This window comes from Nannospalax galili, unplaced genomic scaffold, assembly GCF_000622305.1.
Source record: "Nannospalax galili isolate Female #2095 unplaced genomic scaffold, S.galili_v1.0 scaffold383, whole genome shotgun sequence".
Taxonomy (NCBI): Eukaryota; Metazoa; Chordata; class Mammalia; order Rodentia; family Spalacidae; genus Nannospalax; species Nannospalax galili.
Window position 1 is genome coordinate 2696666 of NW_008351346.1, and position 21035 is coordinate 2717700.

Sequence of the window (21035 nt, forward strand, 5' to 3'; positions counted from 1 at the left end):
AATATCTTCTTGATTGATTGTTCCTTTGATCAAAATGAAATAGCCCTCTTTGTCTTTTCTGGTTAGTTTCAGTTTAAAGTCTATTTTGTCAGATATTAGGATTGCTACACCTGCTTTTTTCTTAGTGCCATTTGCTTGGTATACTTTTTCCATCCTTTTGCTTTGAGATAGTGTCTGTCCTTGAAAGTGAGATGAGTTTCTTGCAGACAACAAAAAGATGGGTTTTGTTTCTTAATCCAGTCACATAGTCGTGTTTTTTGAATAATGAAAGATGGGTATTGAATCTTGTCATTTTCATTTCTGTTTACATTCTTGATATAGCTGTACTTTTCCACAGTTATACCTTCATTGGATTTCTTTCCGAAACCCCTTGGGTATAGTCATTCCTTTCTTCAGCTCTTTGTATCGCTTCCAGAACTCTGTGAAGGGCTGGTTTTGTGGACATGAGAAGGCACTACGTTGGTCTGGATGAAAGGATCAGGAAGCAGGTGTCTGGGGCCCCAAGACAAGGAATGGGGCAGGACCCAAACTAGGAGAGACCGGCAGGGAAGATGGGAGGGTGAATGAGGCTGGGGGAGTCAAGGCACAGAGGGCAAGATGGATTTACCCCGGAGAGAGGCCTGTGGGTAGGAGAGCAAAATTTTTAATTTTTTTTAAAAAAAGTCCAATAGCCATGCATGGCTAATGGCTACCGTATTGGACAACACATATATATGTACATATATACATATACATACTATATATATATATATAGTGTGTATATATATATACTGTTTCCACTACCCTGGACCAGACTTTAAGAGTGGAGGGGAAGACAGACATAGGAGGCCAGAACTGAATAAGTTTTTGAGAACATCATCGAAGCATTCAACACTGCCCCAGTAGACATTTCAAATCCAAACTATAGCAAGTCTTTTTTAATGAGACTATACTATCTTTTCAATATGAATTCATATGATAACTATCATTTTCTGTCATTTTAGTTAAATGCAACTAAACGAGCTTAATTTCTTTTCCATCTACTACTTAGAACTCATCAAAGATCATTTTCATTGGTTAACAGGCACACCCCAACTTACCTAAACTCCAAAAGAAAGGAGAAACTTAACCTTAGTGCTGGCCCTCATTTGGGTCTTATTTGGTCTCTCTTCCTCTCTCTCTCTCCCTCTCTCTCTCTCTCTCTTCTCTCTCCCTCTCCCTCTCCCTCCCCCTTTCTTCTTTCTCTCACACATACAACCACAGACATGCATGCATGCAAACACACATAAAAACACATATGAACACACAAACACAAAGATATACATATATACACACCTGTCTGCATATTATATGTATGCAACATGTAACAGAGACTTCTGTAAATGCACAGGTGCACATCATGCACACAAACACAAAATTGAGTATGCACAGTAAAAGTACTTGATGCCTTTCTTGCCTTTTATTCAGACTTTAATTCAAGGTAAATATTTCATTTGACTTTTCCTAGAATGATTCTATAGGGTAGAAATATCTTTGTGATAGACAAACATCAGCAATTATTCAGTATATCGTAGACTTTAATTCAGGAAATATTTCATTTGACTCTCCTAGAATGATTCTATAGGGCAGAAATATCTTTGCAATAGACAAACATTCTTGGTGAACTTTTCATTGTAAACTCATCATTTATATATACCATGTTTGTTATCAAAATGATGCATTTGACATGTTCCAGAATGGAACTCACATATCTCTCCCACAGTTAAGAATACAGGAAGAATGTCTATGAAATATGTAGACTAGTTGTTTTAAAGGAGAATCCACTTTAAAATACCTTCCCTTTGGTCAGAGGAGATGCTATCTTTTAGCATTAGGAAATGTTCCCTGTAGTGCAGTATTAAGGGCAGTACAATGGTGCAATGCCAGTCTATGCATTCCTTATAAAGCAAGAAGTTCAGTAACAGACTTCTGTGCCACCACTTAGTTACCATTCAAATAATATTTTGAGTTATTATATATAATATATATTCAATTATATACTGAATAATTGCTGATGTTTATAACTATCCCAGAATCTGGAGAGACTCATGTGACTCTAGGTGATCAGCACTATCCATATGTGTCGCGTGGTTCAGCCAAGCACTTCAGAGCCAAAGACAACATGAGGAGCCAGCATGTGCCTATGCATGCACTTAGGTCAGCTGGCTACAAGTGATGAGGACAGCTACCATGCAGGCAGTAGAGCCCAGTGTCAAAAGCTCAGGTTCTGGAGAGAAATAAACTTGGGTTATGATCCTAGCCTGCCACTAGCTATCTGTAGGATAAGTTATTTAACCTCTCTGAACTTCAATTTCCTCATCTTTAAGCAGAGATAATAATAGAACCAACCTACCCAGGGCTGTCATGATGATGAAACAGGAACATTTATGAACTGCTATTAGAATTAAACTTGACACACTATAAGCTCTCTGTAAACAAATGGGTGGTAGATGTAAGAAAACTTCAGTATACCATGGAGAACAGCAGACATCAGCCAAGTGGTCCCCTGGACAAGTAGTAGACCTCAGAAGGGTTCAGCACACATGAAACTTTGGGACAGAGTACTCTGTCTAGGAGATCAGACTATAGAAATAAGAATGGGATATGCATAGAATGTGGGAAGGTGAGCGACCAGAAAGTTTGACCTAAAGAAAATCCTCTTCAGAGAAAGTATGGCTATACGAAGAGCTTTACAGGGATGAAGGCAAGAGCATCAGTATAACCACGCAGTGACACAGCCCTATGATTTGCAAGTACTGAGCACTTATGGCAGTACCTCCCCATCTGCTGCCTACCACTGAGCTGAAATTAGACATTGAAGATTCATGACCCAAAATGTCATGACCTTGAAAAAGTCCCTACAGGAATACTTCAACTCCTAGGAAGAATAACACAACTGTACTTAAGCTTTTCTCAGCCCTCATAGGTAAGAAAGGAATAAATTCTTGGGATATCTAACCAGCTAAGATTAATTCTGTAACAGTGGGAAACCTTGAGGGAAGCAAAGGTCCTGAAAAAACTGAAGGGGACTTGAAAGAAAAGGCATAAAGGTAACATGTCCATCTCAAATATTACGTTTTGACTCAGGGTACTCCCTGAAAGAGGGGCTACATAGGAGACTAAAATGTTTTGCTCATCTCAGTTCATCAGAATACAAAACAGGGAAGGCATACTGAAGCTTAGCAGGAGACTTGGTGTTATTATCAAAGGTATGACTCAAAACTCTCCAATGACATACTAACAAGATGCACTGGAAGGACTATCTTACAGTTTAGTTTCCAAATGCAAATGATACCAGAAATAGAAGTATTTTATAATGTTCTCCATGCCCTGATCAGTACAGGGTTAAAACTGATGCCTGCACTTCATTTCCTTTTTAACCCAGGTCAGCAAGTAGGTGAACTAATTCCTGGCCAAAGCTGTAATTTTCCAGTCATTAGTGTTATTTGAAGGTGACGTTGGCAATTGTGTTGTTCCTGGGATATTTGTTTGCCCTAACAGGACAGGGTTGAATGCTCCTATAATGTTTCTCAAAAACTCACTCAGCTCTAAGCTCCTGGCCACCTACATCTGCTTCTCCTCCACCCCCAAAATCTGGTCCAGGACAGTCCAGCAGAAGTTTCTGCAGCAGTGCAAACAATTTATATAAATTGTACTATCCATTATAGTAGCCATTAGCCATGAATGGCTACTGACCTCTTGAATTTAGAGGACCACTGAGCTGAATGTCTAATGTTTACTTCATTTCAATCCACTTTAAATAGCCACACAGGCCAGTGGCTCACATAGCAGTCAGCAAGGCCTTTTAACACAAGAGGCTTTAACACAAGAGAATCCAATGTTGTATTGGGTTCTTTATTGCTGTAACAAAATGACTGAGAAGACAAATTAAAGGTGATAAGGTTGGTTTGGGCTCTTGGTTGAGAGGTCTGAGTCCATGATTGGCTAGCTCCATGGTTTCTAGGCTTATGGTGAGGCTGTACATCGTAGCAGAAGGATGTGTGCAAAGCGGCTCCCTTCCTGACACTGGAAAGTAGAGAGATGGAGGGACCAGTAGCAAAGACCCTTCGCAGGCATGCCCCTAGTGAGCTACTTCTTCCAACAAGATACCACTTCATAGTGCCCTCAAATTATGAATTCATCAAAGAATTAATTCATTGCTTAGATCAGAGGACTCATGAAGTCAATCAGTTCCCAAAGGACCCACACCTCAACATTGCACTGGGGACCAAGCCTTCAACATGTGAGTTTTAAGGGAACAGTTCATGTCTAAACTATGTTAAGTATCCTCATGGGTAAGTGGCTATTGAATCTGGCCCAGCATGGAGCTATCCTGACATCCAAGTTCAAGGCTCTTCTCCATTACCATATTTCCTTGCCATTAGGCACATCAATTTATCCCACTCCAAAACATTTCATGTGCATAACATATGTGGAGGTGGTTGTATCAGAGAGAAAAAAGTTATCATGCCTGTCTTTAATAAGGCAGTCCAGGGATAGAAGACACATAAAACAGAGTGAAAATCCAGGAAGCCCTGCCTGAGGCAGCAACGCCACTGTGTGATTTTAGAAAAGCCGTTCCCCAACTTTGAGTCTTACTTTCCCTGTCTTTAAAGAATGGAAACAGGCCAGGTGTGGTAGCGTACACCTTTAACCCCAGCAGAGGCAGAGACAGGCAGAGCTCTGTGAGTTCAAGGCTAGCCTGGTCTACATAGCAAGTTCCAGGCCAGCTGGGGCTACAGGGAGATCTTGTCTCAAAAAAACAACAACAAAAAAAAAATTTAAGTTTAGAAAATAAAGGGACCAGGATTTGAAATTCTCAAAGACCACTTATATCTGTCAGTCTTCAGACCTAAATAGAGAAATAATATAGCTGTGATATAAGAGAAGAACAGTGGCCAACAGACAGAGCCCTGGATAAGCAAGTGCATGATGGGTATAGGTGGAGATATAAATATTACTAGTAAAGATGGTTACAGCTACATAATTAAGAAAGGCCATTCAGAGATAGACAATCTCTAACACTTCTAACCCCTGTGTTAAGCTCCCTTGACTTGACCTCCACTGTAAGGGAGTCATTGGTCCAGGCCTGATGTGCCCAAACAGAGGTCCTCAACTCTACCAAGCACAAGAATCCCACTCCTTGAGATTCTGAGTGAGTGAACTGTCAAGACAAGTGTCCTTAGACCACTTTTCAGAAAGCCTGTGGCAGCGTCCTATGTTCTAGAGTTTCCGGGACTGTTCTAGCTGGTAAATAAATTAATTTGCACTGAAGTGTTAATGGATAGAATATTTTGAAATGTCTCCCTCATGGGGCATTTGTGGTTTGACAAGAAACAACCAGAAATCAAGAATTCAGAAAGTCATGTACTACCAGCAGTAGGAACTGGGCAGTTTTAGGACAGAGGGTCCCTCTGTGTGAACTCTAAAATTATAGTCCTAATTAAGCCCAATAGTGGGGCCCAAAAATCAAGGAGGAGGCTGGGCAAGGGTGCACAGAGGCAGGTACACAAAGCAGGGACATCTGCAGGGAGCAGATGTTACGGTCATGTGCTGCTTCAAGTCCAAGTCATTTTGAGGGCATTTTAAGCAGAGAACATCTTCATTTCATTCTGTGGCGATTTCATCCTGTATCCAGGCGAATGTAATAGGATAATGGCCCCATTTCAACCCACCAAGTACAAAGTCATCCACAACTGTGCCAAAACTTTGATTTCTGGAATGAATTCAGGTCTCACACTGTTCCACTATTAGACGTTAACCCAGCTCCAGCTCCTCCATCAGAGAAATGGAAATAAAGACTAGCAGCAGATAGGAGAGAAGGAGGCAGAGGCAGAGAATAAGAATCAATTTCTGGGTAGCAGATGGTTCAAACACTGTCAACTACACTGCCAGACTGACTGTCCTACCTTATTACAACACATTCCCTGGCCTTGAGCGCTCTCCTTCAGGAAGAGCAGCTTCCTGAGGAAAATGAAGGGGCTGAAGAGAAATAACTAAACCACCCCCAAAATCCAAGAAGGGATGGACATAACCAAAAAGGTGATTTTGACAGACTCCATAACTCAGCCCAACTAGGATCCCTAAGAATGAGTGGAGAGTCCTCCATGGAGCTCCTCGGATTCCCCAGCACCACTCTGGCTTCTGGAAGGCAAAAATGAAAGGCAGGCCCGAGCAGCCAGCCTGAGTTTTCTCATCTCTAGAGGTAAAGAGTTTGCTCACCTAAAGGAAGCCAGCATAATGGGTGCAACTAGAGAGAGTGAGACAGGGGTGCATCCATGAAGGTCTCTGGATGGTTTCCTGGGGACCATGCTGAGTACGCTGTGAAGCTGTGGAAGGCAGGAAAGTCTGGAGGTAAGACTAGGGAGGAAGCTCCTGTAGGATGGTGGCTTAGACCAGGGTAACTGCACATGGTAAAAGCAGTAAAGAATCAGGACACATTGAGAAGGTAGGACCTACAGTGTTTGCTTGTGGCTTGAATGTTAGACATGAGCAAAGAAGCTGCTGCTGGTACCCTTCAGCTCTTGAGATTTTCTAAGTTGCTCATCATCCATGAAGATGATTATCTATTCGGGCTGTTCTGAGCAGATAAACCATTATTAAACTCAAGATCAAAGTGACTAGAAACTGTTTACTGTTAGCTTCCAAGAAGCCCCTAGTAGCATCTTCCAGCCTGACACACAGGGACTCAACTTCTACTGTTAACACATACTCAGGAAGGTGATAGCAAAGACTTACCTTCCCACTTTGTAGGGACTTTACACTGTAGATATTATTTCATTAATGAAATGAAGGTTCTATCTCCTACTGGCAGCTCTAGGAACAGCCAAGCACATGGGAAAGTATTATAAGGAAAGGGAAATTCAGCCTCTATATCATGCCTGTATGTATCCATTTACACAGACTTCCTCCTTGTAAAGCAAGGAGTAAGAACAGTCAGATTGAACGTTCTGAGTTTCAAGTCTTCTATATGTTGCAGAAGTCCGTGAATCACATCTAACCTTTATAAAACTATGGACTTCCTATCCGAGAGGGGACATCATAAGCACTGGGTCAAGCTTTACTTGTGCCAGCCCAAGTCATCAAAATGCTCAAGGTTTCAAGATGTCAGGGCCAGTTCACAATGGCAGCAATATATTCTATTAAAAGCTGATAGTAAATATCTTAGACTTAGTGTCTCGGTGGCAACTACCCACCTCTATCATTAGAATGAAAACAGAATTAGGAAAAATGTAAAAAAGACTGTGAGATTGTGTTTCAATAAAACTTTATTTATAAAAACAAGAAGCTGTTCCATAGGCTGTAGTTTGCTGAACTCTGATTTGGAACATCATAGGAAGACAGCTGAGTAATGAAGCTAGCTCCTGGTAGGCAAAGGTAGAACCCATGTCAAGAGTAGAAGAGCTAGCTCACGGAACCATGTCAGGAGTGAGAAGGCCTCACTGGCCAATTGACTTTGGTATTGCTGGGCTCTTACACTGCCCAGTCTAGACTCCTCTCCAGGGAATCATCTCCTCTGGAAACTCATTACACAGAATACCATAGTGGCCTTCTCAAATTCCACCAGAGCAATCTGTCTTAAACAACAGGCCAAAGATGCGGAGGCTAAGAGGCTAAAAAGTGCTGCCAGAGACCTGACCAGTAATCCACTCCTTCGTCCATGTATGAATTCAACAGACATTAATGAGCATTTATACAAAGAGTAGATGATTTTAGGCTAGTTCCTAAAGAATGAAAGAACTTGATCAGGCAAAAACTGGAGACAAAGGCAGTTGATCCACAACTTTGTAGAGGGGTGTGACACAGCTTACAGATGAGTGCCAGAGCAAAATGTGAACAAAACATACTGTGTTGTTTAGTTCAAATGGTCCAGTGAATTCACACTGGTATATAAAAGGCTAATTAAAAGAGTCTCTGCTCTCAGTTTTTAGGCAATAATAACTGTTGTTTGGCATCACGCCTGTAGTACTTTCATTTTCACACTCTTCTTTAAAAATATCTTATTCCTTTTATTTTATGTGTATGAGTGTATTGCCTGCATGTATGTGAGTGCACCCGTGTCATGCAATGGCATGGAAGACAGAAGAGGGCATTGAATCCCCAGGAACTGGAGTTAGGGACAGTTGTTAGCCACCATGTGGGTTCTGGGAATTGAACCCAAGTCCTCTGCAAGGGCAACCAGTGCTCTTAACCACTGAGCCATCTTCCCAGCCCCTTTCCTTTTTCACACTCTTACCTGTGTCCCAGAGGACAGAAGAGGAGGAGCCCTTCCCCAGGTCAAAACTGACACCTCCCCCCAATTTGGTCTAGTAGTCCATTCATTGCTGCTCCTCAGGGCCTCTACTTCCATTACCTCACTGAATCCTCCCTAGACCTTTGTGGACTAGGTAGTGATTGACAGTGTGGAGAGGTCAGAGGGCTAACCCACCTGTGGTCTTCTACCACCCATTTCCTTTCTTCCATCCGAGAATCATCCCAAGAACTATGACTCTGAATATTGGTAATAACATTTAATTCATTCAGCAAACTCTAGTATGTGTTAGGCATTATGACAGGCACAGAAGATGCAACAGTAAACAAAACAGACAGGAATCACAGCCCGTACAGTTGATGATCAAGCATTGTCTAAATGAAGTCCATTTCCTTGACAAATACATAGTTTAGGTAGAATAAAAATAAGACAAAGCACTGCACATCTAATAACGCCCAAGCAAGCTAGGACCTAATTAGAAGACATGAAGGAATTAGGTTTTTATACGTTGACAAGTATGTGAGCCAGCAGAAACTGGTGTTTGAGCCAGACCTTGTGATGCTTGCCTATAATCCCAGCTACTCTGAAGGCTGAGGTAGGAGGGTGACAAGTTGAAGGCCTGCCTGGCCTGGACCACAGAGTGAGTTCAAGGCCTGAGACATTTCATTAAGATCCTTTTGCAAACAAAATGTTTAAAGAGTCTGGGGATGTTGCTCAATGGTAAATGCTTGCCTCGTATACACTAGATTCTAAATTTAATGCCAAATATTGCAGAAAGGAAAGAAAGGGGAAGGGAAAAAGGGAAAGAGGGAAAGAAAAAAGAAAACCTGGTGTTTGGCGAGGCCACTGCAGTGTAAGAGAGAGGAGGTTTCTCAAATTCCATCCTTTCCCTGTGTCCTGTCACCAAAGCCCAGATAACTCCTGAAGATGCACTAGGGATGAGTGCTCAGAACAGCCAGCACAGGACCTGCCTTCTTCTGGCCTCAGATACCGGATTGCTGCAGCAGGACCTCTGCCCAGAACTATGGTCCTTTCTACAGATCAAGGAAAGGAGTCGACCCACATAGAAGGAGCCCCTGAGGTCAAGGCTATTTCCTGAAAGGGAGGCCTTGAGGCCTCCTACACTAGTGTGTTTCTGAAGCACAGAACCCCTGACTCCTCCCTGCATCTGGTTTGAGAAGACATGTTTACTGCCTGTGAACAAGATGCCGTGTGCAGAAATAAACAAGGTGAAGGTTTGTGTTTCCTTAGGAACCATTTGCAAGAAGTTAAACATTAATAACATCTGTAATTGTACCCGGGAGTTTTAACTAGGGCAGATGCTCTGGGCCCACTGGAGTAGTGTTGAGGAAAGGGATACCGTGGGGCCTAGATACCTATCTATAATGTGAATGGGGCCCTTTGGAGTAGACACTGCATAACATATACAAGGTTTGTGGTACCTATGTGAAGGAAGACAGGAGGGAAGACTGGATGGACAGTTTATTCATTCCATAGCCTGGCAATATTTAGCACAGAGTAGATCTTACAGCTGAATTTTGTAGATGCTTTATGTGATACCTAGAGCACATCAAATACTCCAGGATCAGCACATGGGCATACAATCTCCAAAGTCAGCATACCAGACTAGGACAAGAATGTATGACTAACAAGCAAAGAAAATGAATTGAAGCAGTAAAGACAAAAAGGTGAAGACACAGTACATAAAATATGGAAAACAAGTTACTAGATATTAAATGTCAATGGACTGATAAACAGAAAGTCTTGGTAGCTTGGATTTAAAAAAAAAAAAACAGTTACATCCTACTCCCAATAAATATAACCATCCAGGTGTGATGACAGATGCCTTTTATCCCAGTAGAGGCAAGCAAATCTCTGTGAGTTCAAGTCCAGCCTGGTTTACACAGCAAGCTCCAGACCAGTCAGGGCTATATAATGAGATATATATGGAGAGAGAGATAGACATATATAGACATATATAGATATATATTGATATATATCATGTTATAAATATATATATGTATATATATAAAGTAAAAGAATGGGAAAAAGATAAGCAATGCACACACTAGCCAAAAGAAATTCAGTACAGCTATACTAATGTCAAACAAAGAACTCTAAGACAAGCAGCTCTACTAGCAATAATGAGATATTTTGGCCAATAGTTGAAGGATAGCAGTTATAACTTTCTATGTACCTTAATAATATAGCTCAAAAATATGTAAAGCAAAACTTGACAGAATGATATGAAAATAAAAATGCATAGCCATGACTGATAACTTTGATAGAATTTTGAGTCAGAATGAGTCTAGAAAAAGGCAAAGTTCCTTCTCATAGGAACTAATATATAGACTAACAAGAACTAAGAGACAATATTTATAGATAAAAAGTCAGCAAGGGAGACTGGGAAGATGACTCAGTGGGTAAAGCACTTGCTCTGTAAGCATGAGGACCTGAGTTTGGATCCCCAGCCATCATATGAAATCCAGACTTGGAAGCTGGGCATGGCAGTGCACCCCTTTAATCCTAGCACTTGGAAGGCAGAAGCAGGTGGATCACTGTGAATTAGAAGCTAGCCTGGTCTATATAGTGAGTTCCAAGCCAGCTGGGACTGCAGGGAAACCCTGTCTCAAAAAAAATAAAAAAGGAAGAAGGAAGGGGGGAAGGAAGAAGAGGATGAGGAAGAGAAAGGAGGGAGGGAGGGAGGAAGAAGAAGGAAGGGAGGGGGAAAAAAGCCACACATGGCAGCATGAATATTAACCACAGCATTTGGGAGGGCAGGGATGCAGATGGGAGAATCCCAGGGGCTGGCTGACCAGATACCCTCCAAAACAGTGAGCTCCAGGTTCAGTGAGAGACTCTATCTCAACACAGATAAGGTAGGAAGGGATGGAAGAAGACACTTCACATCAACCTCTGACTTTCACGTACATATGCATGGGCAAAGCACATACACACACACATACACACACACACACACACAGATAAAATTTAATGAAATGTAGAAGTCAGCAAGGGTGTTGATCTCTACACCACTGCAACGTAAAGGGACAGTAAATAGAACAATGTACCGAACAAATACAAAGGTTACCAATCTGAACTAAAATTGAGATGACGCTAGACCATAAAGCAAAGTATCAAGAAACTTCAAAGAATCAAAATGACAGCATGTTTCTAGCCATGATAAATTAAACTAGAATCCAGTAATTTTTTTTAAAATTTTCCAAATACTACAATTTCTTGACTTAGTCCATGAATAAATGTTCTTATTAACAACAGTGATCAGATATACTTTATGCTTTCTAGAGCTAAAGCTGTGTGTGGTAGGAGAGAAAAGGCACACATACAAATAAGCATCACACAGGGTATATAGAATATGGCAGATGCATTACGCTACAAGGAAAGGCTGTGGATGAATTTGGAATTGGGAACAAGCACATGTCCTCTTCCCTATGAGGACAGATGACTGGGGTTAATATACACGCTGCCATGTCTGGCTTTTTTTCTCCTTTTCCTTCTTCTTCCTCCCCTTGACTCAGGAGTAGAAGCTTCTAGGCTACTTCTTACAGAATGGAAGAACTGGATCGGGCAAAAACTGGAAACAGAGGCAGTTGATGCAAAAAAGAGGGGTGTGACACAGCTACAGATGAGGGCCAGTGCAAAACATACTGATTGTTCAGTTATTGGCACAACAATAGGCTATCAGGAGTGCCACAAGGTAGAAAGAATGAAGAGGGCAGGTGCCGAGAGCCTCAGAATGCCAGGGCGCGGGTATTACTCTGACACCCACAATGGTACTCACAAGAGACTGTTTAAGCAGAATAAGTCTAGGAAAAGATAAGCTTGGAGGAGGAAATCTGATAGGAAATGGACCAGCGCCTGTAAACTTGGAAGCAGGAAGAAGCAGGGAGATAGGGAACAGAACAGCCACCTTGACAGTGCTGTGATGGGGGAGGGGAGAGAAGGAGCAGGCCTCCCTCCCAACAGAGCCACCCACATCCCTCACTTGCACAGCAGTCTAACAATGCATTAAAATCACTGCCTAATTGCTCCTTTCAAAGTTAATGCTCTCAAATGGGGAAGTGTGTGTTTAATGTTTAGTCTCATCTCTGCCGCCCAAGCCCCAATTTGAAAGCCAAATCTTTTTAAAAATAGAATGAGATAAACCCCTAGACACAGCTCCGACCCTCAGAATCCCACGTTTTCTTTCTCAAATCCATCTTTCTTTGGATATGTCTCTGGCAGTTTGAGCAGGTGACCCGGGATAGTTGTCTTGATAGAATCTTTGAAAAGCTCCAGTTCCCTCCCCGCCCCATTCTTGAGCTCTTAGGCAAAGCCCCAGGAACTCTCCAGCTAGACGGAGGCATAATTATGCTTCAGGTCCCTTCAAGTCCACAGCCCCTTTCCCTCTATATGAGCCTGTCCGTCGGAGCAGGGTCACCCACAGGACTTCCTAGTGACACCCAGTCTCAGCAGGAGCTTCTTCCTCTCCTGTCCCCACTGAGCACTGCGAACAATGAATGTGGCACAATTTCTGCACTGGCTGCCCTTTATGGGTCTACAACATCCTCCAGCAGTGGGTCTGCAACACTGTTAGCCACTGACACCCTGGGTTTAACTTTCCTACTGGAACACTGACACAGAAGCAAGAGGCAGAAATGAAATGAGCCCATTCCACTGCCCTTTCTAGGCACCTAAACCCACCGGGCACCCTTCCAGCCAACCCTGCTATAAATTCTCCTACTTCTATTTCCTACTAGTGTTTCCTACCTAAAGCAATTTCCCTAACTTCCTTGGTCACCAACGATAGTGATGCTACCGCATAGTTTCACAGTTCCCACCTTAAACTTGGAGAAACTTTCTCTTTACCATATCAGCTAGATATAGATCCCACGTCTCTAGGCTCCCTGGAACAGCTCAGTCCTGGCTTTGTCTTCAGTCTCCTGGCTAGGTCCTTGAAAACTTCGTCATTAAACTTTCTGAGTCTCAGTTTCCTTATTTGCAAAGCAAGGATGAGAATATTAGGTGTATCAAGGTGGTTGTAAGAATCTAGTGAGATAGGGGCTAGAGAAATGGCTCAAAATGGCTCGGTGGTTAAGAGCACTGACTGTTCTTGCAGAGGACCAGAGTTCAGTTCCCAGCACCTACATGGTGGCTAACAACTAATCATAACTCCAGTTTCAGGGGATCTGATGCCTTCCTCTGTCCTCTGTAGGCATTGCACATACATGGTACATTTACATCATGCAAGACACATAAAATAAAAACAAATAAATCAAAAAAGTTTTTTTGATTAAATGAGATAAGCCAGGCATGGTGGCTCACTCCTTTAATCCCAGCACTCAGGAGGCAGAGGCAGGCAGATCTCTGTGAAATTGAGGCCAGCCTGGGCTACATAGTGAGTTCCAGGCCACCTGGGCCCTCGGGGAGACCCTTTCTCAAAAAGCAAAACAAAACAATTAAATGAGATAAGATGTGTGAGTCAGCACATATTAAAGCTGAGAAAACAGTAGTTATTATTACAATTTTTGATTGTAGTCATCTCAAGCCCTGGTCTTGACTTGAAACTCATACATCCTTCCTGTGCTGGGTATGTTCACCTGGGCTTCCCACACATACACCTCAGCGTCAGCATGACAGAGTATGCAAAGCTGGAAAAACACAGAGCTGAGAGTATGTTCTCTCTGTACACCTGGCACAGTAGCCTGCCTTTTCTCCCATGCCTTTCAGTCCTGTTGACTACCTGAGAATGGGTATCACGCTTTGCTCTGATAAGATGAGAAAGTGGAACTCAGAGAGGAAATCAGGTGTCATGCCAAAGTTTACATGATTAACAACTAGCAATCCGGATTGGAACTCTGCTCTGTCTAGCTCAATAGTTCTCTTTTCCTTCTGCTGTCTACTAAGTTCATGGTGCTAGATGTGGGAAGTGCTCAGAGAAGCAGTCAGGGAGCTACATCAGCAGCTAAAGAGACTGAAGACTCAAGTCATCATATGACGAGCCAGTGAGTGTCAATACCATTGCTAAGAAGTAGAACCACTTCTCCTACTGATGAAGTCTCTATCGTGAGTTTCCCTGGCTCCCATAGAAAAACAGAGCAAGAACATTTCCAGGAAAACTTTTCCCTTCCTAGAACTGAGGTAAATGGTTTCTGATTCTCTTGAGTGGCAATTATGGTCTCTGTTACTTGGCTTTTCATCAATGTGACATAATATCTGAGAGAAACCCCTTAAAAAGAGCAAAGATTCACTTTGGCTCATGATCTTAAAGGTTTCAGTCTATGGTTGCTTGAACCTATTGTTAGGGGCTTATGTTAAAGCAGAACATCAAGGCAGGGAGCTCATGGTAGAGCAAAGCTGCTTACCCATGGTGGCCATGGAGCAGAGAGAGAGAGAGAGAGAGAGAGAGAGAGAGAGAAGAAGAAGAAGAAGAAGAAGAAGAAGAAGAAGAAGAAGAAGAAGAAGAAGAAGAAGAAGAAGAAGAAGAAGAAGGGTTAAGTCTCGACCCCAATAACCTACTTTCTCCAACTAGGCCCCATCTGCTAACAGCTCTTTCACTATGAGCCTATCAATGAATTAGTCCTTTCATCAGGTTTTCTTCCTCCTGATCTGATCACTCTCAATGTCACTACCAACTGGGAACTGAGATTTCAACATAGGAGGCTGTTAGGGGGACAATTCATATCCAAATCTTAAGGTGGTCCCTGACTGGGCTCAGGTAAAAATACAGAAAAAGGGACAATGTGAAGAAAAATGTGGGAACGAGGGAGAAAGGAGGAAGCTGGTAAACCTTGGTGGAAAGTACCAGCACGCTTATGCTTCTGGCCACGGCTGAGGTCTCACCTTCCCTTAAGAGGATCTTAAGAAGCAAAGTCTATTGTCATGCTCTGAATGCAGCTAAGCCTGGGGGTAAGATATAGTCCAGGCAGAGTACTTTTCAAACATTAGTATGCCACCAAATGCCCGGGGACTCTTGCTGAGAGCAGATCCTAACTCAGAAAGCCTGGCATGAACCTGAGAGTCTGCAGTCTAACAAGGTCCAGGTGATTGCCATGCTTCTGGCACACAAGTCACACTGAGTAGTGAGGGTCCAAACACCTTTCCCCTGCCGTTTTTGCCTTGGCCCCTGGGAGTCTTGCTATTTCAGCACCCTGCCTGCTGTGTTTTTCTTCATAGATGGTCAAAATGCCACGTGCATGGAACCCGAAGAGCTGATGGGGTGGCCCATCAAACAGGTGGGGAACCCACTCCAGTACATGTGCATCACACACCTGGACCACAAAGACTACATCTTCCTTCTGCTCATCGGCTTCTGCATCTTTGCTGCAGGCACTGTGGCTGCCTGGCTCACAGGTGTGTGCGCTGTGCTTTACCAGAACGCCCACCGAAAGTCAAATGGGGATGATGCTGAAGATGAGGCGGGGCACAGAGTGTACGTCACAAGGCAGATTTTTCGAAGCACTACTAACCTGGACCAGAGCAGATTCCCTCAGCTGATGTAGTTGCCAGAGACCACTGCCGTTGTGCCTTCCCTGGTCTGGCTCCCTGCTCGCTCCCTCTTGCCCTCCCATCTCACCATTTATGTCTTGGTTGGAGACTGAAGCCTCCCGGTAAAAATAAATAAAATATTTGATGGTCAATTCAGAGGCTGGTCCTTTCCTGCTCCGCCAGCCCAAGTATGCTTCCTTAAACTCAGCAGAACTGAGTAAATCAAAGTCGAGAAAAGTTGCTGGATTCATCTCAACATCGAGGAAGTCCACCCTCAAAGCAAGTCACCTCATGTTTAGTGAGCATCTACTATCCCCAAAGTGAATGCTGGAGAGAGGGATACAAAAACTACAAGGTTTAAGATCTTCCTTATGGAGCAAACAATTTGCAAGAGAAGTCAAGAGTACTGTGTAGCCGTGGATCACCCTAATTATCACAATGATCCAAAAATATTGGTATAACTTATCAGTGAAAAACTCGGGCCTAGGCAGATACAACTGTCCTTGGTAACCCAACTAGTAAGATGCATGGCCCCCTTTCTCTCCTTTCTAGGAAACATTTAGTAACTGAATCCAAGGTTCATCACATTAAGCCTTGGACAAAGCAGAGCTATAAGGCACACAGAAGGTGCCTCTGGTTACTGAATCCTTATCAACTGCCCTGCACTGTAACCAACTCTACACACATTTTGCCTACTGAGTTAACTCTCAAAACAGCCAGGTGGTCAGATGGTCAAGGCATCATGTTGCTGAGGCATCCAGCCACAGAGTAGTAAGCTCAAGTTTGCACTAAGACCATGCTGAACCATGGGCTTCCTGACACCAAAATTTGTGCTCCATGGGCTGATGTCTAAAGTGCTCATCAGAGCAGCCAAATGTGCACAAGCACGGACCAGCTTTCAGGGCTGCACACATAAAGGGAGCAAAAGAGAGGGGCCGTTCAGTCCAGGCCCAAAGGCCTACTCCAGGTCTTCCTTTTGTTTGCCATGCTCATCAAACCATACTCCTGTTGAAGGTTTGGATTAAATCTCCACCCAGGAGGCTAGCTGCCCCTGAACCCCTAACCAGATCTGTTTTACCTCTATTTCTCCAGTCACCACTTTCCCTTCAGCTTGTTTGACTCAATGGTTTACAGCATGGATCGTGAACGAGGAGCTGGGATCCTATCACCAATTCTGCACTTAATTACTATGGAAATTCAATTTCTTACTTTCAGTGATGGTCTTAAGTGCAGAGACCATCTTGTTTCATCATCCTCCAGTCTCTACTGACACAGTGTGTGTCTTACGGTGCCTCACACCAAGTAGGGACTGAATAAACGTTGATCCCTGCATTCCACTCAAATCTCAGCCCAGCAGTCATTCCCACTTTGTATCTGAGGTGAGGAGTGAACAGGGTGAGTTAACTTCTGTGTACCTCAGTTTCTTTCTTTGTAAATGTCAGTCATCACAGTATATATCATCTAGTGAAACTATGAGAATGAAATGAATAGCAATTACAATAAGAATCTATTTTAATAAATATTTTTATTGTGAAAAAATTTTAGACTTAGAGGAAACTTGCAAAGAGAGCTTCCATATGCACCTCACCCAGTTTCCCCTAATCTCATATTACTGTGGTATATTTATCAAAACTAATGAACTCTAATGAATTGGAATACCACTCCTAATTAAATTCCAGACTTTTATTTGGATTTTTCCAGTTTTTTCCTAATGCCCCTTTTCTGTTCCATGATCCAATACAAAAGACCACACTTGCATTTACAATAGTTTTACAATGATAGTAATATGTAACATATATCGAATCGTTCTAGAAGCCAGTGTATATAAATGCATGTGCATATATATCATTAAATCATCAGAATCTTATGAGGTCAGTTTTATTATTATTCCCATTAGGTCATGACATTGAGAATTGAGAGGTAAAATTGTTTGCTAAATGTTACAGAGCTGGTGAGGCCAGAAGTCAGATCAGCTCTACATGATTACATATAGATTGTTTCCTCCAAACTATTCATCAATACTATCTTGGGGATTTAGACTACCAAGGAACTCTTGACAGAAGAAATAGAATTACAGTTTTTCACAGTAGCTTCTCTGCTAAGATCATACCTGGGTCTTCCTACAATTGTGGACTGAGCACCTGATCTAACGAGCTCTGAGAAGGCCAAAGAGCATGGGGCTTCCAGTCCTGCTTCGTGGAGACACAAGTAAATAGGCAATCTCAGAACAGAGTGCTGAGGGAGAGACAGGCAGAGCTCCAAGGGACATAAAGGCAGGGCACCTTTCCAGTAGGTACTAGGGAGTGCTGGAAGCAGTCTCAGAAGAAGAGACATCCAAACTGGAGCTGAAAGGCAGAGGTGGGATTACCCAGAGACGAAGAGGAGGTAGGTGAGAAGAAGGCATTCTAAGTATCAAGAACTGCTTGTACAAAGGTCATGAAGGAGAAAAGAGCCTAACATCATTTTAGCTAGGCTGTATAGTCTAAGGAAAAGAAGACAGGCTGTTAGAGAAAGAAGCACAGACTCTGAAGAGCCTTATATATACCTTGTATTAGTCAGGATTATAATACCCTATGCTGCAGTAACTGATAACTCCAAAGTATCATTGACTTACCACACTTATTTCTCATTTGTGTAAAGTCATCTGGGGGCAGGGCAACCCTCCTCCATCTTATAGCTATAGAACCTAGAAGAGATAGGAGGGAGGCATGACAGGATATGAGATTGGCAGTACTGCATCTTCCGCAGGAGAGAGAGGTGGCAGACCAAGAGCAGTGGGCATAGAGACAAAGAACTGGATGAATTTTAAAAGATCAGAAATGCAGTTGACAGATTTGATGAGTGGCTAGATAGGATGGTGGAGAAGGATGATAGGAAGGAAGATGAAGGAATAAGGAGTTAAGAAGGGTACCCAAAGTTCAGATTTAGACTGCTAGGGAGCTGGTAGCACAGGTCACTGAGGCAGAGAGAGTATCACAGAAAAATTGGCCAAGCAATTAAATGTGGGGAAGAAGAATAAGGGACATATGCAGAAGACACAGGAGCAAGATGGAGAGCTAACTGCTCCCTCTCAGTGGAAGTCAGTAGACAGTACCTGAAATTGAGAAGTCAAATAGGAACAATGTTAGGGTACCTTTTGGAGATATCGAAAGAACTTGTCAAATGCATTTCAATTGTTTCTGGAGAGGGAGAAGCATGGGGACGAAGAATGGAAGACTACTGTTTTCATAACTACTGATGTACGACTACTACTTTTTAAATAAATGACGTGCGAGTATATTTGATACAAATGAATGTTTGAAAATAAAAGGAACAGATGAACTGATCTAGGAAGTGGCTGTCTTCCTCCAAGAGGCATCTTAACCCATCATTTACAGATGGTAGCCATTGTGACTCCAAAGGGTAACATGCCTATATGAGTACAGTACTCACACCACACACTGGACCTCATGAGTACTCGGCCCCTGAACTTGGGTCCCAGAAATATCAAGGAGGGATTTTCTATGGGAGGCCATGCTTGACCTAGATCTTGAAAAATCATAGAACTTAGCACAGAAAGGAGCATTTGAGACAAGTGGTAAAGTTGAAAGCATGCAAGAACAACAAAGGTAACTCTGCTGGGGAAGAGTTGTGGTTCTGTTTGGCAGCTTGGAAGATGAACAGACGTCACTAAGAGGGTAGGGGCAGAAGGTTGAGCAGGAGCTTATGAAACTGTTCCATGCAGTGTTCCTCTGAATAAGGCAGACGACCCATCTGCATTAGGGCACTTCAGGCCTTACTCCATCCGTTGGGTCTTTAGAAGGCAGGGGCAGCAATCTACATGCTATCATGTTCTTTGGAATTTTAGAAAGACCTGTTATACAAGAGGACAGAGTCCTAAAACAAGAAGATTGTGGATGGGAGGAAGGAAATGGTCATTAGACTTAGGGCCTCAAAGGCTACAAGAGCCTCTTTGGTCCAGAGTTAGCCTTGACCAACCGGTCAGGCCAAATGGTCCTTCTCTCTGCAAAGGATCACAGATGGTGGGGATCAGCAATGGCCAGCAGTTCCTGCCCACAGCTTACTGCACTTCCTCCCTTGTTAAAAACCTCTACTTCATAAGATAGGGGAGAAGAACACTGATTTCCTGCTACAACTTTTCTTCTTTATATGAATGTATTTCAATGCTTGGATTCAGTTTCCTCAAATGAGGATGATGGAATACATTGCCTCCAAAGCCACCTCAAAACTATGGATAATATAGAATACACAAAAGACTACTAAAAACAAAAAAGGAGACAGAACCCTAACAGAAACATCGACTAAGAATAAGAACAGAGAAGAAATTCTTCCAAAGTGGCAAGCACATGAAGGTATATTTACTATCATTAGAAACCAAAGAAATACACATTAAAACTAGCGCTGTTGTGGCTGGGAAGATGGCTCAGTAGGTAAGAATGCTCACCATGTAAGCACAAGGACCTGAGTTCAGATGCCCAAAATCCACATAGAAAAGCTGAATATGGTTGCATAAACCTGTAACCCCCATTCAGAGTGTGAGAAAACAGGCAAAAGATTGTTAGGGCTTGGTGGCACCCACCCCAATTTTAAAAAGTTCCGGGTTCAGTAACACACCATGACTCAAGCGAGTAAGACACAGAAGGCAGAGGAGAATAAACAATGTACTTCTCTGGTCTTCACACACATGAGCATGGACATGTGCACCTGCACACACATGTATACACACACACAAGGGGTGTCAAGTTAGTCTTATTAGATCAGCAAAACTTTGACATCTGGATTGACCTTCAGGAACTTCTCACTCAATACAACTTGGCATCTTGGAATGGGAGGCTGGAGCACCGATGAAGGAGCAGGGGCAGTGTTAACTCCCCTCCATGATTTACACTCGCCAAGCTGGAAAGACATTACTGTACCCAATCCATGGGTAAAATAAACTGAAATGTTTAGCCAACCAGAGCTCCCAGAAATCATGTTTTGTGTATTTCATTCTCTCTCCCTCTCCATCTCCCTCTCTCTCCCTCTCCCTCTCCCCCTCCCTCTCTCTCTCCCTCTCCCCCCTCCCTCTCCCTCCCTCCCTCCCTCTCTCCCACTTCCTCTCCTGTCTCTCAGATTTTCTTGTCAGAAAAATTAATATGTTTTCCCAGATTTGATTTTACAAAATCCTACTCTCTGAGCCTCTTCTTGCTTCTAACTGCTGTCCTCTAAGACCCAACTCCAAAACCTGTGGATTTGGCACAAAGTATCTAAAAGCTAATGCTAGGGGGAAAAAAAAAAA

The 21035-nt window shown here is 42.8% G+C and overlaps 1 protein-coding gene across 1 annotated transcript in view; it reads left to right on the forward strand.

Annotated features, from left to right (window-relative positions):
• Positions 1–15771, forward strand: part of Lrrc52 (leucine rich repeat containing 52) — a 23968-nt gene extending 8197 nt beyond the window's left edge. Inside the window, exon 2 of the mRNA XM_008848228.1 lies at positions 15446–15771. Within this exon, the coding sequence (XP_008846450.1) occupies positions 15446–15771 (326 nt within the window). The remainder of the gene's footprint in view (positions 1–15445) is intronic.
• Positions 15772–21035: the final 5264 nt, after the last annotated feature.